Source organism: Molothrus aeneus, chromosome 3 (genome assembly GCF_037042795.1).
Source record: "Molothrus aeneus isolate 106 chromosome 3, BPBGC_Maene_1.0, whole genome shotgun sequence".
In the NCBI taxonomy this organism is placed as follows: Eukaryota; Metazoa; Chordata; class Aves; order Passeriformes; family Icteridae; genus Molothrus; species Molothrus aeneus.
In genome coordinates this window covers 6,692,494-6,709,215 of record NC_089648.1, presented here as the reverse complement: position 1 = coordinate 6,709,215, position 16,722 = coordinate 6,692,494, and the positions used below count along the sequence as shown (strand labels likewise).

General features: G+C 46.9%; 1 protein-coding gene across 1 annotated transcript in view; it reads right to left on the bottom strand.

Moving 5' to 3' along the window:
* The window catches only part of EHD3 (EH domain containing 3), a 30,008-nt gene extending 20,530 nt beyond the window's left edge, over positions 1–9,478 (bottom strand). Inside the window, exons 1-2 of the mRNA XM_066546185.1 lie at positions 8,982–9,478; positions 2,079–2,255 (exon numbers count right to left, since the gene is read on the bottom strand). Coding sequence (XP_066402282.1) covers positions 2,079–2,255; positions 8,982–9,208 — 404 coding nt within the window. The 5' untranslated portion in view covers positions 9,209–9,478. The remainder of the gene's footprint in view (positions 1–2,078; positions 2,256–8,981) is intronic.
* Between the last annotated feature and the right edge of the window lie 7,244 nt (positions 9,479–16,722).

Here is a 16,722-nt window from a genome sequence, read left to right as displayed (position 1 = left end):
GAGGGAGTTCCCAGCTAAGGGGGGATGCTCACTCCTGGAGCAGCAGGCTCTGCATCCCACAGGACACAGTGCTGTGGGCTCCCACCTCTCAGCCAAGGCCAGTTTGGCCTGTGTGAATGCTACTGCCTCGTGCTGCTCTGTTCCTTTCCACTGATGCTCACAGTCAAGTGTTACCTTTAACCATCCCTGGGCAAAGCAGACTTCCCCATGGCCAATTTTATCTCAGTTTAGAGGTGTGGCCCCTGCAGATTAGCTCCCTTCTGCAAATTTCTTGCTCACAGCCTCGTAGCTGAGGTCAGGGCCTAGGCCTGTATACAGCAGCAGTGAGGTATGTGCAAGGCAGAGACAGCTCTGCTTGTCCCTAGCCCAGAAGCCAGGCCCGCTGGAGAAGTAACTGTGGGTGGCTTGATCTGGCCCAGTGGGTGCACCAGGACTCAAATCTGCTAAATTTCTGGCCCTCTGAGTCAACTCTTGCATGTGTTTAATTTCCTAATTAGCAGGGCATTGGCATCTGCATTTTCAGCATGTGATGCTCACACAGCTGAGCCAGTCCCCCTTAGCATGTCTCCTCTGTCAGTTTAGAAATCATTACTCCCTCTTTCTTCATGGCAGCAAGATAAAGATGTCATTAGCTGTGGCTGCTCCCTGCATTGCTAGAAGGACTGCACTTATGCTGCTGCTGAGCCACTGCTGTGTCCCTCTGCCCTGCTGCCTGCTCAGGCACAGGCTTGACTCCTTCCTCAGGAGAAGGAAGAGTGAAGGAGCATAACAAGAGCACAGCATGATGCAGTGAACTGGGTTAATGCATGCAGAGATCCCTTGCTGTACCAGGAGCAAATTGCATTCAGGACACATCCATCAGGCTAGTTCAGAAGTGTTGGCTTTTTTGCCCCCCATGCCTGGCCTAATGTTCCTTCTCTGCAGAGAACTGTCTGCCAGCTGTGGCTGTTCTTGGCTATTAGCTGAGTTGTTCTGAATTATGTCCTCTTTATCCACAATCTCTGCACTCCAGGCAAGAGGCCTGCTATTCTCTTAGGGCAAATGACTGTTCTGCCCTGATGCAGGGAGTGGGCAGTCACCTGACCCAACTGTTGGTCAGCTGCAGATGTTCTGAGCCCTACGAAACAACAAAAACTTCTCAAAGTCTCTCTGGTGCAGGACCACGTTGATGTATTTGAATGATGCTCCTGTGCAGTGATCAGATACTGCCTCCTGTCACCCTGAGGTTTTCCACACAGCAGTGACTCCAGCTAGGTCCCTCCCCTGCCAGCCAGTTCCTCCCCATGCTTCTCTGCAGGGTTTCCCTGCCTGGCTGCAGCCTACACCAGCACTCCTGTGGTCAGTGCTGGTAGGAGATGCTGCACCCTCTGGACAGTCATCCTCTAAGCTTGGGAGATTGAACAGGAGCCAGAGCCCAGCCCAGCTTTCCTGGCTGTTTGGCTGAGCAGCTGCCATGTTTCCAGTGTCTCCCAGTGTCAAGGGAAGGCGTCGATGATGGGTGTAGTCAGTTTGTTGCCTTCTGCAGTTTGAGCACAGTTTGTGCTCATCTAGGATATGGGTGTGTGCTGCTGGCTTCCTGTGAGGCCTAGATCCAAAAACCTCCCTATGGTTGGGCTGGGTCTAGGGGATGGAAAGGTTAAATTCCTCATGTCACAGAGGCACTGTCCAAACACCCTGCTACTCTTTTTTACAGGAAACACATTAGAGTGGTCATCAATTTGCAACTGAGGTTGTATGTATAAGGCATGGGAATTTTTGATTACAAATGGAAGAAGCTAGAAATACTGAAGCAGGGGATAACATGTAATAAAGATATTTACTTCTAGTCTCCTATAGGATAAGCTTAGGCTGTGATGTCATTTTTGTTTTGTTTGTTCAAGTAAAATGAAGGTTTGTCACACTTGAATTTATCAGCCCTTCAGCAACTGACTTATGTGCATCTGGTAGGACTGGACTGGCTTTGCATCAGCCATGTGGATGGGAGGAAAAGAAGTGCCTTCTCCCTTTACATTACTTGCTATGCTGCTCATTAGGTTCTAACTTTACTCTGCAGAACGAGAGAGTTCCCGAGTACTGACCTGTTCAAAAAGGCATTGCCAAAGGCGTTGAGTTTCCTGAACGGTTTTTTGGGATCCACCACCAACGCGTTCCCAGGAACGATTCCTTCCACATCTCCTTGCATAACTGCTATAAAGGAGTCAGTTGTAGGCTCTGGTCCAATCCTCATCCCTGGGAAATCCTGCTCCAGCAGGTACCTGTAAGTGAAAAAACAGGGTGTGGGCATGAGCCATGGGCTGCTAAGTCCTAAATGAGTTGTACTAAAGATTGCAGTGCAATTAGGAAGCTCAAGAGCATGGATCCTTCCGAGACTATTTTTAGCACTGTCACTCAATTGTTTGATAAATGTCTTGGTGGCTTTTCTACTAAGGATCTCAACACTGAAAGCTCATTTAAGGTGGATTAAGAAATTAAGATGATTATAGCTGCTGGGAAGAGATTCTCATCATGTTGCATCATTTTGTGTACTTCAATCCTCAAGCCATTTGGAGCAGACTTAGCACAGCAAAGTAAAAACAGCAGTTCACTGCAATCACAGAGTTAATCCTACTACACACTACTGTTAAACCACTACACTCCTGAAACTGGCTCTTGGTGCCAATATCAATTACTTGGCTGCTGCTTGTTTCAGCAGACTCAAACAACTGATGTGATTAGCCACCAGTCCAAATCAGTTGCTTAAATGCCAACTTCCCCTGCACTTGACTGAAGTCTCAGTCTCTGTCCTTGTGTGCTTCTGAAATGCAGCCACAGGCCTGCACTACAAACTGCTCAAGCATTTTGAGCACTACACCTGGGTGGGGGAGTAAATTCCAAGCTGTATATCAAGCTAGATAGTACACTAAGTACAGCATCCCTTATTATTAACTCCTGAAGGTAGTTTGGCAAATTTCAGGGAAAGATAGTCACCCATGGGGTTGCAGGGCTTTGACTAGGCCCTGGCAGCACATCCCAACTGAGCCTGCCAAATTCAGGGTGGGTCACTGGTGTGTGCATGGGACAGTTCCCTTTGGCTCATGAAGGTGCCAAATGCCATCACTGAGGCCAGGCCTGTGTTAGTGTGTGTAGAAAACCACCTGCTGATGCTGGGCTGAAAACTAAGACCATTATGTGCATGTGGCTTACAGAAGGAAGCTAGAACTGGTCTAGCCCTCAGTATGGGATGGTGTCAGAAGTGACAAGGAGTAAGCTCTGGCTAGTTACATGAATTAAATGACTACCAGACTATGGAAGTTAGTATTAATAATGTGTTGCTTGTTGCCAGAGGGTAACTGGCACTCCCTCTTCCATTGCTTTGACCTAACCCTCAGTAGGTAGAAAGATTATTTCAGAATTGCTGTGATGTTAGATTGTGGGGATGTGGAAAAGGAAATAGGAGAAGGACTGGAAATATTTTTCATGATTGAGACTGATATGTCTAAGCACCAGAATTGGTTCACTCAGGTGAGGCTTAGGTGAGGGAAATTCCTGTGTGAGGGACTATAGGGCCATTGGCATGAAGGCTTGTGGTAACTTTTTAGGGGTTCCTGCTTTCACTGTCATTTTAACATACATAATCACTATCCAGTGTTTAAGGAGCAACAAAAAAAAAAATAAATTGTGCAGGCCATTTATTGATACCATGTCAGCCAATGTGTCTTCAGTTCCCAACAGGCAAGGCCAAATCAAATGGTTCTAGAGGTAAAACAACCAAATGTATACTCAGGACAAATCACTGATACTTATCTGGCTTGGTACAACAAGATATACTTACTGCAACAAGAATACCTCCACAAATTATATCCATAATTCACTTAGGAGATGACCACACCTTCTTTACTGGTGCATTATCATGTATTTTCTTTTATCTTTTGTCCAAAGTGATTTCCAAGCCCTAAGCTCACCAGAAGGCCACCAGAAGTGACTCTTCTTAACTGCAGAACTCTGAGATGCAACAGCAGCTGTTGAGCAGCTCTTAAAAGACCTGAAATAATCCAGGAAGAGAGCATCCCTCTGACCTCCTATCCCAGGGTGGATATATCCTATTTACCTAAACCTTACGAAGGGTTTTCTCAAACTTTCCTATAAAAGTGGCTCATTACTTGAGAAAAGCAGACTGGAGGTAGTCCTGGTGTGTGCCCCCTCTCTGGCTAGTGATCACAATGCCCTTCCTGGCAGCCACAGCAGCTCCTCTCTAGCTTGAAGCACCTGAGAACAAGGAGGGCTTACTTCTCACCCACCAAGGGCTCTGTATGCTATCATCTGAATGTTCTTGGTTCAATTCCCTGGGAAGCTCTTTACACTATTTGCTAGGTTAGAAGCCACTTGGTCAGACTTTGGCAACTGAGCTTGTGCCTCCTTGATGGCAATTCATTAGTCCCTGATGGTCATTGCTGTCAAGACAGTGGCTTCATACAGATAGAAATTTACTGAATCCATAGAAATAAATCTTTGCACTCTCTCCATGCAAATACTAGAGAGAAAAGAAATAGGGAGCATTAACAGCTGTCAAATATAACAAGTGAAGGGTTTTTGAGAAAGGCCCCTTATTCCCATGTCAGGTTGCAGCCTTGCTGTAAAAACCACCTTTTTTCTTTTTTAGAGGCTTGAAATGCACGTGTAACATGACAACTTTTGAGCAGAAGTGAAAATTAGTTGAGGGGGGGAGTTGTTTGTTATTTATAGACAAAGCTTCCCAGAAAAACTAACCAAAAGTCCTGTGTGGAATAGCAACTCCTCCAGACAGACTGTTTGAAAGAATTTTATCACAGCTCCACTCAGCTAACGTTTCAAAGCATTTCTGTGTTTATTTCTTGTGTAAGACGTAAAAAAACACAAAAAAATCCCAACAAAAGCACAAAAGAAGTAGCCACACACCAATGTGACTGACTTGTGTGCAACAAGTGGTAGGAAACCAGAGAGATGAGGATTTGTACTGCCCACTATCCACTATCACAGCATCTATTTTAAGTGAGGCCCCTCTGGGAGATTTGGGTACACTGGGCAGCAGGGTGTCAGCAGCATAAGAATCTCATTGTGCAAAGGACAAACACAAGGGGTTGTATTGACACTGCCTGATGTGGGGAAGGCACTTCTGCTCAGCAGTGACACAGCCTGCCCTGGCTACCAGAGACAAGACAGAGAACACATGCAGTTGTCACATTTGTGGGGATTTCTGGGAGAGAAGAGCAAACAACAGCTGGGGAAAACACCAACCACCAGCAATCTCCTCTGCCAGTGCTGCACGCCTTAAGCTGAGGTGCTGAACACCTTCAAAGGCCTGGGGGAGTGACTCCCAGACAGGTTAGGGATGTCTGTGGAGTAGGGGAATAGGTGTTTTATGACCAATCTGCTTTTTAGAGCAGTGTCTGGGGTCGGTGTGTGGCTGGAAGCATCGTGCTGCCCACCTGTTCCTGGGAAGGGCCAGGCCAGGAAAGCTGCATTAGTGCCGGCCCAGCTGGGGGACGCCTTTCCCAGGTGGATTTGGGGATGGGTGAGGAAGGGGAGGCCGGGCTCCCCGGGCAGGAGTGCTGCAGGATGTGGGGGAAGGGGCTGCCTGCCTGCCCGTGATGAGTCATGCAGGAGCCCTGCAGGACGCCGTGAGTGTGGCAGCAGAGGTGATGCTGAGCGGAACGGGAAGGAGGGCAGAGCAGCAGGAAATGGTGACAAAAAACTGCCCCGTGCAGGCACAGATGAAAGGATCAGGGCTGCACGGGGAGGTCACAGCAGAGCTCTGTGTGCAGCCTGTGACAAACGGCGTGGAGGGGCCAGGACGTGTAAATGATTAGCTGTAGGAGGAAGGGGTGGCTACAGCAGAAAAGCAAGCTATGTTGACAGTTAGTAGGGCTCTAGCAGGCTTGTTTATTTTATTAGCAGGATGGCTGGACTTGAGCCAGGATTATTTTTAGAAATGACCAAGGAATCTAAGTTAATTAGGAGAGCAATGTTCTGTCCTGTACTCCCACTCTCCTACAGGAAACGTAAGAAGCAGTAACATTATAAAGGCAGGCTCCAGTGAGATCCTGCAGTGGCTGTCACATATTCCCAGGTAGAGGTGTTGCCTTGCCCTAACCAGCAGTGACTTTCAGCCCCCAACCATGTGGAAAAGCATCAGCCAAAGGTATGCTGAGGAGAGAAATGGGAGTGAGCACAAAGAGATGATACAGCAGGAAGCAGGAATGGAAAAGCTGCATTGCAAAGCAATGCAACACCTTTCACGTAGCACAGAAAGGCTCAGCTCTGTGTCCCTGCAAGGAGAAGAGGGAACAGCCTGGTTCCACTGGAAACAAGCCATGCTCTGGTCTTGCTTCACTGGCTTTGACCCACACAACTCACCTCCCTCTTCCCTGGCTCAGCCTCTAGGAAAATTTCTCACTGCTGACCTTGACTGCCTTTTTTCTGCCATCAGCTCCTGACAAGAGAGCAGCCTCACTGCAAGATGCTACAGCTTAGGTGCTTAAGAGCTTTGCATTCCTTCCTTGTTTCACCTCAGATTCCTCAGAACAAGGAAAGAGGTTTGGAAGACAGACATTCCTTAGGTAGGTGACTAAGGGTCTTTTTTTTTTTTTGGTTAGGTATCCTGGGATCCAGGTAAAGTGGGGCTGAGTTCATTCCACATGATTGTTTACTGGCATTAAGTCATCTCCCAAAATTGCATGGCAGTACAAGCAGGATGCAATTTAAGAGTGGAATAGATACATAAGGATAACCCTAATTATCCTGACAAGATTGTGGACGGAATGTCCAGAGGCTGTTTCTTGCTTCACTCTATTGCTAAGCCATAATGGTTGTCAACCCTCCCACTTCCTCCCCCCAGCCCCCTTTAACTCCTCCCTGCTCTCAGCTTTAGCTCCCACTTGCCTTCCCACAATGACTCTGGATGCTAATCTGGTGCTTATCCCAGCTCTCTAATGAGCAGTGCCTGCAAGCTCATGCTGGAAGCCTGTCACGAGCAACACGAGGTTTCCCGGCCTTTGTCTGGGAGCACACTGGAGTAAGAGGCTCTCACACTACTCTCAGAGACCCTGGGGTTCTACCAAAGTTCTCAACTTTCACCTTCTTGGGCACTATTTTAAACACAAGACTCTGCCTTTCTGGAAGGCCCGTTTGGCACCCCAGTGAAACAGAAGCTGCCAAAGCTCCTGGTCACTTTTGCTTGACCATCATCTCTGTAGGCTGATCCCAGCCCTGTGCCCAGAGAAAACTGGGAGAAGAGTACACAGGCATGAGTGAAAAGCAGTTGTCAGAGGCTCACATCCACTTGCTGGCTGCAAAAGGGTTGTTGCTGCCATGCCACATGAGCAAAGACTCAATCTTCTTGTACCTGGAACGTGCTCTAGGCACCCAAAGTTCCTGCAAAAGGAGCTGAGGCTTGCAGAAGAAGGACTTCACTGAGCAGAGAGGGGCAAAGGCAGGAAGTCTCTGCTAAGAGCATGCTGGTGAGACTGCAGGGAAACACTGATGCTGACAACCCAGAGAAAAGAATTAGGAAGAGATGCTTTAGTGAGACAGCCTTACCAGGAATTCAGCAATTCCTCCTGTTCAGGCTCTGAGTGTCTGTAACCCAGAGGAGAGAAAAAGCTTTCCAAACAGGTTTGGTATCAGAACAGAGATCTGGGGTGGAACCAGGCATTTGTGCTATCCTCTCTATTTTTCAGAAGAGTAACTCCCTTTACAAACATGTGCAAAATGCTTCTTTGGGTCTTCTGCACCCTTCACCTGACCTGCCCATATGAGAAAAGCCTTTTAACTCTTAAACTTTGTTTGCCAGGTACATGCCAAGGTAGCAGAAATGCATTCTGTTCTTGGCTCCTGACCAGGAAATTTAGCAGCAGGAATATTACAGCACATTGAAAAAAAAGCCCCTGCATTTCTCAAGGTCATTCCTTTAGAGGTACAGTCAATTTGATTCACCTCTCCTACTCTCTGCAGTTCCCTCCTTCACCAAGAAATACTGGTAGAACAAAGGGCTGGCTGCCTGTGGCTAGCGTCCAGATTTACACTGGGGTAATTCCACAGATTTCAACAGAGCCACACCAGAAAAAGGCTGGAATTTAACGCTTAGCTTATGAATCACATAGGAAACACGGACAGCGCAGCTTCAGCTATGATCCCAAGGGAGAGGCTGCTGCAAGTTGAACTAGCAGCATGGCTGAACACAGATCCCTGCAACCAAGTCCAGCCGGAAAAGTTTAACCCTTTCTCTGCGACAGTTTCACATCATCGAACTGAAAGAGCTGCTGGCAGCTGCTCTTTCTTCACAGTTCGAAAGGAACTCGCTGCTCCCAGCATCTCGGCCGAGCAGGAGGACACAGTTAAAACAGGGCTCTCCTTCTGGAGCCCTGAGGAGGGGCAGGTCTCTGCGCACAGGCACACACATGCTCCTCTCAGTGGGATCTGAGCGCTGTCTCTGGGACAGTGCAGAAAAAGACAGACAGACGCAAGCGTGTAACAGCAACAGCAACGCCTGCAAACCGAAGCATCACTTTTAAAGCTGCCTCACCCCTCAAAAGCTGCAGCAAATTGAAAAGAATCGCTATCTCAAGGGTCAAGTCGGGCAGTGCAAGCACGGAATGCCCCGCGCATTCCCAAAGGCTTCCCAAAGCTTTGCACTTTGAGCGGCCAGGAGGGCCCCGGTGACTCACACACAGCTCCGCACTCCTGCCCTGCCTGCACTCCTCAGCCCTGCCCTGGGCTACCCTTTGCCACGTCGGTGTTTCATGGGACATCTTACACCACCCTGTGCTCGCGAAGGGATGCTCTGCTTTCGAGTGGAGTGAAAATGAAAATGAAAAGCTTCAATGGAAAGCTGTTGAGGGGACGCGAAGGGGGTAACAGAAGGGGGATCGAGCCATAGCACGGGCAGCAGTTCTGCCCCACCCCAGTGCCCAGGCGTCGAGGGTGCAGGCATGGCTGGGAGGGGGCAGCAGGCAGCGGGCTTTTACCTGATGAAGGTGGTCTTCCCGGTGGAGTACTGCCCCACGAGCAGCACCATGGGCTTGTTGTCGAAGTCGGCATCCTCCAGGGCGGGCGAGTGGAACTCGTGGAACTTGTAGTGTTCTTCCAGCGGCAGCAGCTTGGTCTTGTAAAGCTTCTTCAGGCCGTCGCTGACCGTTTGGAACACCTCCGGGTCCTTCCGCCGACGGTCGTCGGTGCCCAGCCAGCTGAACATCTTGTGGCCTCCTGACGCCAGCTCCGCGACGACCACCGGGGCTGGGCTGGGCTGGCTGCGAGCGCGGGCTAGCCGCGCATCCCCCTCGGGCCGGGCGGGCCTCACTCCGCTCCGGCGCCCACCCGCAAGGGCCGTCCGCCCTCACGCCACCTGCGCCGGCGATTTCAGCCAGAAAGCGCTCCCCGCGGGAGGCTGAAGGAGCGGCTCGTCCGCGCAGCCCCGGCCCAGCGGCACCGGCGGGCGCCGCCTCCCTTCACGCCGCCGGCTCCCGGCGTGGGCATGGCGCGGAGGCCCGGCCCTCCAGGAAGGGGGCGGGCGCCGGAAGCTGGCCGTTCCTGGCGGGCGCCGCCCGTTCTTCCCGGCGGGTGAAGCCGCGCCGGGCGCCGCCATGTTGGGCAGCGGGAGGGGCCGGGTCCCGCCGCGCCCCCTGGGGGCCGTTGGAGGGAGTTTCAGCCCGGCCGCCATTTTATTTCTTTGCTCGCCTCGCTGCGAAATAGGCCTTAAAACATCTACTGAAATGAACCGTGCGAGTGCAAATCTGAGAGGCGGCCGGCTGTTCCTGAGCACTGCCGGCCTCATCGGGGTCTCCATCCTCTCCCAGAATGGGTCTCTTGAAAGAGACCACAGTGGTGGTCCAACCTCCCTGCTCAAGCAGAGTCATCCCAGAGCGTGTGGAACAAGATTTCCATAAGATGGTTGTGGGAACACTCCAGTGAGGGAAGCTCTGCAGCCCTTTTGGACAGTATGTTTTGTGTGTAGTCATCAACACAATAAAGAAGTTCTTCGTTATACTCAGGTAGAATTTCCTGTGTGTAAGTTTCCTGCCCGTTGCCTCTTGTCCTATCGCTGGCACCGCTATGAAGAGCCTGGCTCCATCCCCCTGAGATATCTAAAGGGGATATCTAGATATCTAAATAGATATAAAGAATATCTTGATATCTAAAGCCCCGCTTTAGATATTTACACACGTTCATGAGATGCTTTTAGTTGTATCTTGGACTGTGCTTTCCCCAGCCCAGTGATTGGGCTGCACTGCTGCCCCTCACTTTGAGGGCTCACGGCTCTGACGGTGCTTGGAAAAGTTCTCCATCTAAGTAGGTGAGACGGGCAAATTATCTGCTGTCCCAAATTCTTTATTCCTCCAGCAATGAGGGATGACAGGACAGCCACACAGGTTTTCCAGGAGTAGCCTGAGGATCAGAAGTCCTTGGGGCTGGCCATCAGCTCCACTGCCAGCTCTCCTCATCTCCACTGCACAGCTGGGATAAAGCAGGATTTTTTTTTTCCTAAAATATCTCCTAAAGGCTTTTTCACTTTAGTCCATCCCATGGGCCCAAAGAATGTGGCAAGAGGCAGTTTTGGAAACAGTCCTGCCGTGTGGCAGTTCCTGCCCTTTCCCAGCCATTTCAGCCGGGAGGAGCCCAGATCTTGCATAAGCAGAGGCAGTTCTGCATTAAAACTTTTTTTTTTTTTTTTTTCTCTACAGGAGGAGGGGACACATGGAGACTGTGTGGTCCTGTGTGCCTGAACAATGCTCCAGGTCCATTTCTATACCTTGTACTGCAGGAGAAGACACTTTCCTTGTTCTCATTGTGTGATCCTAGGCACTCATATGCTGACCCAGGAGGTGCAAGCAATGACTCCAGGGATCAATTTTCTTTTTCTGGAAGAACATAGCAAGCTGACTGTATTTTCTGAAGATCAGACTTTTCTGCTTTCCTGCCAATGCCTAGAGCTGAAAGTGGAACTGATGTTTTGAAAGCTCCTTAAGACAAATTTCCCTCATTTCTTTAGTTTTATAAATAGAGGCTTTTGGCTTTAAGAATTTGATGACTCCTTTCCAGTGAAAACTCCTGAAAATGAAAGGCCCCATAGAATTCAACATGTTTTGGCAAGAATTACTCATTTTGTAGGAAAAGACTTGCTTTCATCTTCTAGATAGTTCTGCCATTTAAGGGCTGTGCTCCTCTGATGGCGCTCTGGCATTTCTACAGCTATATATGGAATCTCTTTGGTGCTTGCTTGTGTTATCCTCAGAGCTGAGCAAAGGCCAGGCCAGGAAGCCTTTGATTGTAAATCTCCCCAGGCCACCTTGGTGCCCTTCCTGAATGCAGCAAATGGGGCAAAAAGCAAAATTTCTGTTGTGTAGGCTGCGGGAGCTGACTGCCACAGGTATGGCAGAAGCACAATTGTTCCCCATTTACAAGGTGAGGATATTAATCATTAAACTTCACAAGTCGTAAATATGCATATCTGATGGCTAAATGGCCAAAAAAAAAAAAAACCCAAAACTTTGCCTTGGCTGAGGAGAGTCCCTTTCCTGTGGATTCATTAACTCTGGGGCAGATCACAGCAAAACTTGACAGTCTTTATAGACTTTCTGTAGGTATCTCACAAGCATTGCACATTTTTGTTTATTTTCAGTCTGTTTTCTTAGCCATTTGAGACTGACTTCCTCAACAACTATCTTTACCTTGAGGTACAGAGCTTGCCAAAAACAAAGGGAAGTAAAAATTAGGAAAGGAAATTTACAGTATAATTAGGTTTTTCTTTCTGCCAGAATCAAACTGAAAGTTTTAATCTGTTTCTATTAATCATTCCTTTTCATTTCTTAAACAGAGGTTTTCTGTTGGATAGATTGGCCTTAGTGGTGCAATCTTCAATAAGTTGTTGGGTTTTTTTTAGTAATTTACATTTTTAAAATGTAGAAACTCTCCCTTGACAGCCCTGCACAGAAGCCACTCTACTGCAGCGCTCAGAACATATTGGTGGAGTCTGCTACTGTCCTCTACTACGGAATTTGTCTTTATCTTTAAAGATATGATGGATTTAACTTTTAGTTCTGTAATTTCTGAGTCGTGTCCCTGCTTTTGGTAGCAGGGCTTGCAGTCACTTAGCTGGATGCTTGCCTTGACCAGGAGAGAGGGGCTTGCTGGAAAAGCTTCACTTCCACTTTGATGAAAGTCAGTGAGGCTGAAGTAAGTCATGCAGTATTTGCACACAAAATGAAACCTGGGGTTTTGGGGGGAAAACCACAATGTTGTAAAACAGAAACTTGTGAAATGGTGACAAATATGTTTGCTTATCTGCAGCCTTAGGTTGGACAGGTTTACTTCCTACAAAAGATCATCTGAGGATGGGGACGTTGAAGTCACAGAATCTGAAAAGATGTGGTGACTCAGACAGTTTCAAGAAGCTTGTGGGAGCAGTGTAGCTCAGTAAAATTAACTTCCTGCCAGCACAGTTACTGCCACTGTTTGTCCATTACCAAGTGTGAAACCCGAGGAGACAGTGTCAAAAGTTCAGGTGCTGATGGGTTCAACAGGGAATAACCAGGGTTGTGGGAAAGGAAAGAAGGGAGAGGAAGGCACAGCAGGCCCCTAGAATTAAACCAAATATACTAATTTGATAAGTAAGGGAGGGAGAGTTTCCTCTGGTTCAGCTGGATCAAAATTCCCAACTGCCTGCTGGTGCCATATTGCCTGTGTGGAGACATAAAATTGTCTCCAGCATAGTCTGTTCCTTTCCTCACTCATTGCTTTGCCTTTGCAGCTCAGAAAACTGCTGCCTTCCTCTCCTGGCCTCACTGCTCCTTCATATTCCTCTGACATATTTCTCATTTCCTTTCTCCTACCATTTTTCAGGTCTCTTGCTACACACTCACAAAAGACACAGTCCTTTTCTCCACCCTCCCTATACTGCTATCATTGCCTGAGGTGGAACAAGGTGCTGGTATCCAGAAGTGCCACCAAAAATGGGGAATGTGGGACTGGATAATGTACATCCAGTGAGTGGGAATCATTCTTGCTTCCAGGGAGCTCCCTCCTTAGACCTGTTTGGCAAAGAAAGCTGCTTGTATTGCACACAGGGGACCTGACTGATGGGATGTCTGTAACAGTGCTGGAAAGAAAAATCCTCTGAGCCCTCAGCCATCCTTGCAGTGCAGAAGCTTTGTCTATAACTCTTGAATGATTTTGTCTGTCTCTATCATAGGACATACACCTCCATCAAACTTACATAAATGTTCTTTGTAGAAATTTATATGATTAACTGATTGACAAAGTGTCATGTCCCTGTCTGTTCTGAGAAAATATAGGGGCTTTGAGATTATATCCTCTCTGAACTTTTTCTTACCTGAAAGCAGAAATCCTGTCAAAATGTATTAAGACACAGTTGGACACGTCTTCCTGTTCTACCTTGCCAGTGCTTTATGGGGAGATGTGGAGTTTTGTGCTTTGAATAATCAAGTGACAAACTAAACAAGGAAACGGCTGTCCACTGAAGCAATGGGTGAGTCAAAAGGTAGCCTGCATGATGGGCTGACCTGTTCTTTCATGTCTTCCGTGGAATATTTTGCATTGAGATCTCCAGAATTTTCTGTCATTGCTCAATATGTTTTTTTTTTCCCCACCTCCTGCTTCTACCACGGTGTTTGATAGGTTGGGACAGGCTCTTGGGGTTACGTATGCAAGCCATATATATATACATGCACATAAATACACAGGGAGAGATAACAAATACACTATTTATGAGCAGCAGGCATCACTGCCAGCTGTCCTTTGCTGTGAGAACACACCTGGAGAAGGTAGGACATCAAATGTCAAGTGCTATGTAGAGGGATTTGGTGCTGGCATTTAGCAGTTATCTCTGGCTAGCACAGAATTAGGATTTTCCAGGGGTTTGAAGGGAGGGTAACCATGTTAAGATGAAGGTGTTCTCTGGGAAAAGATGGGGGTATTAGTTACACAATGCAGCAGCTGCTGCTGTGCTGTTCTCTGGAGCTGTTGAAGGGAAAGGCAAAAGTTTGTATCAGCAAACGTGGGAAGGGTGGGTGTGATGTAAAGCAGCTAGATGAGCCACATCAGCTGCCCTGCATGTCACAGCTCCAACTCTTCTGCCTGCCAAGTGGTTGGCAACACAGGCTGGTGTTTTAGCTAACCCAGTTTTTGTGCACCCTTGTTCTCTCACTTTTGCTGTTTAGAGTTGGTTTGGCTCATACTTGATCACTAAGTATTCTGCAGAGATCAGAAATTTCATCTGTCATTAGGGGGAGTTCTGGGTAATCTGAATATCTAATGATTTGGATGCTTATGAATAGGATGTTGTAACCTTAAGTGCTAATGCACAGATCTTTGGTAAATGGGATTTTCATATTGCCACTGATTTTGATGTAGCTAGGAAAATTTCCACAGCAAAAGGATAGGTATTCTTATATCTCATCCAGAGTCTTTAAAAGTGAATCTTTGGTCAGAGAGGTATTACTTGAAGTTCTGAAAGCCATCTAGGCATTTTTGATACAGACTTTTTGTTAAGATCAGTGGCAGCAGGTTCACTGTTTGACCTTGAAAATCTCAGCACCAGAAGGTGCTCATCAACTTTTAGGTCAATAATCTAAGCACAGGAAATGCAGGGAAAGGTCATCCACCTGTCTGTATATTCATTCATTTAGTGCTTCATTAGTTCAGGGCTTCTTTTCAGGATATTTCTGTTTGCTTTAAAAGCCCACAGGAAGAGCAGGAGTCAGCCTTGAGGTTTTTTTTCTGAAATACAGCACTCTGTTTAATCAAAGACTAGAGGTTGTACCTGCGAGTGATGTTTTTATACTGTTTGTTTAGAGACTAATAAAGATTAACAAAGCCTAATAGACTCACACTATCATTTTGACTAATGACTACTAATTTCTGTAGCTAACATTCTGCTGTATTACATGAATGGTTGTAAACAATGGCCCTGCCTCGTTTGTTCTGCTCACCCTAAAATTTATTATTTTGCATGCAAACATTTACTACTCTGTTCTACACAATCAGGAGCAGCTCCTCAGTCCAGATTTGGATTGTCTTTGTTAAATCAGAAGAGCTGACCTCTGTCATCCCCAGGTTTAGTCCTCAAATTGCCCACTGTCCAAGTGTTGCCTGAGGTAAATCCTCTCATAGAATAAGAGGCTCTCAGAGAATTAATTCACGGTCCAGTTACTTTTACAAAAAGTGAAGGATTTGCTGTGGATTCTTCAGCTTCTCATTTCAAGACTTACAGATGAGGCATTTAAGATCTTGAGAAAGCTCAGGGGACATCACAGGATGCTAATGCAGAGAAAGGACTTAGATCAGATGGTAAATATGCTAACTAGGGGAGTGTGCAAAGAATAGAGAATCAAATCCATTTAACCTACTGGCTCATGGCTTCCCTCTAAAGCTTTTAACCTCTGTCTGCTACACTTGGCTGCTTTCCCTTAGAAATTTTAATTGCTGGAAGAGACATGCACACACTCTGCTCCACCTGTGCAGGAGGATTGATTCAGTCTGGCTCAGTACCATTGCTGAGTGGAGCACAGGAATATACAGCTGTCTCTGGTGCCTGCTCATAAACAGGGTTGTGGCCAGACAGAGGTTAAACACAAGGTGGAACACTTGCTGTCTGAGAAGTGACTGTTCATGACATGTAAAATGCTTCATTGCATCTTTTGTTTGAAGATTTCCAGGTAATTTGGAAAAGAGTTTAAAACAACACACAGTCAGGTTCAGCTGGGAGGTTTTCAAAACATACAAATTAACATCATTGACTCAACACACACTGTTACAGTCAGGGGTGCTGGTTGAATTTCTTGAAAATATTTATTGATTTAAACCTTCATTTTTGAAAGCATTGGTTTATTCATACTATCTTTGGGTTTCGAGGCCTGTATATGACATTCAATTATTTTTCAAATAAGTGCTAGAGTGAAGTGAGAACTGGTGAAAAGTTAAAATAGTTTTATCAGGCACTGTGAGTACTCTGCACACCCAAAAACCAAGTCTCAAATATTTGTTCTTCATCTGTAGCTCAAAGTGTGCCAATTGTTCTCCACTTCTTTTCCTGGGGAGCAGCAGAATGAGAAATTTTTCTTCATACATGTTTTGTCTCCCTATGTAAAGTTCAGCTGGTCTCCAGGCTGTTTTCTTCCTTTGTTTTTCTCTTAAATCTATCTCTGTCTGTTGCTCGTGTTATTGCAGCCGTGAAGGCCAGTGGCTGTAAAAAGGGAGGGTTTGGAGGGAGAGACAGCATTTTTCATCTGGACAAAAAGTAAGCAAGTTGTTAGGCACTCAAATTCTTTTTCAGCTCTGAAATGTCTACAAAACAACAGAAAATTGAATTTTCATTTCCAGCGTTATCTTCTGAAGGTTTTTCTCTTGGTTGCCCTTGAGGGTCAAGCTTTGTGGATCACTTGTAGAGCGGGTTTATAACAAATGAGGGCTCTGTGTGGTTGAACAGTACAATGTGTGGTTGTTTGTTTTCTCACAGGGACTGCTGCTGACCTTCAGCTTTGATGAGAGTAACAATCAACTGGTGCCTAACTGAGACCAGCATCCTCGGGTGCCTGGGGCAGGGATTTTGAGTCCCAAAGAGCTTCCTGTGTGGGGGAGCTTTCCAAATACTGTATCATTATGGCATGTGAACCATTTCTTTAACTTTGCATCCTGGTTAGTGTTTTTCACTGTACTAACTGATTGTGGTCACCTTGTTAGCACTGATTTGCC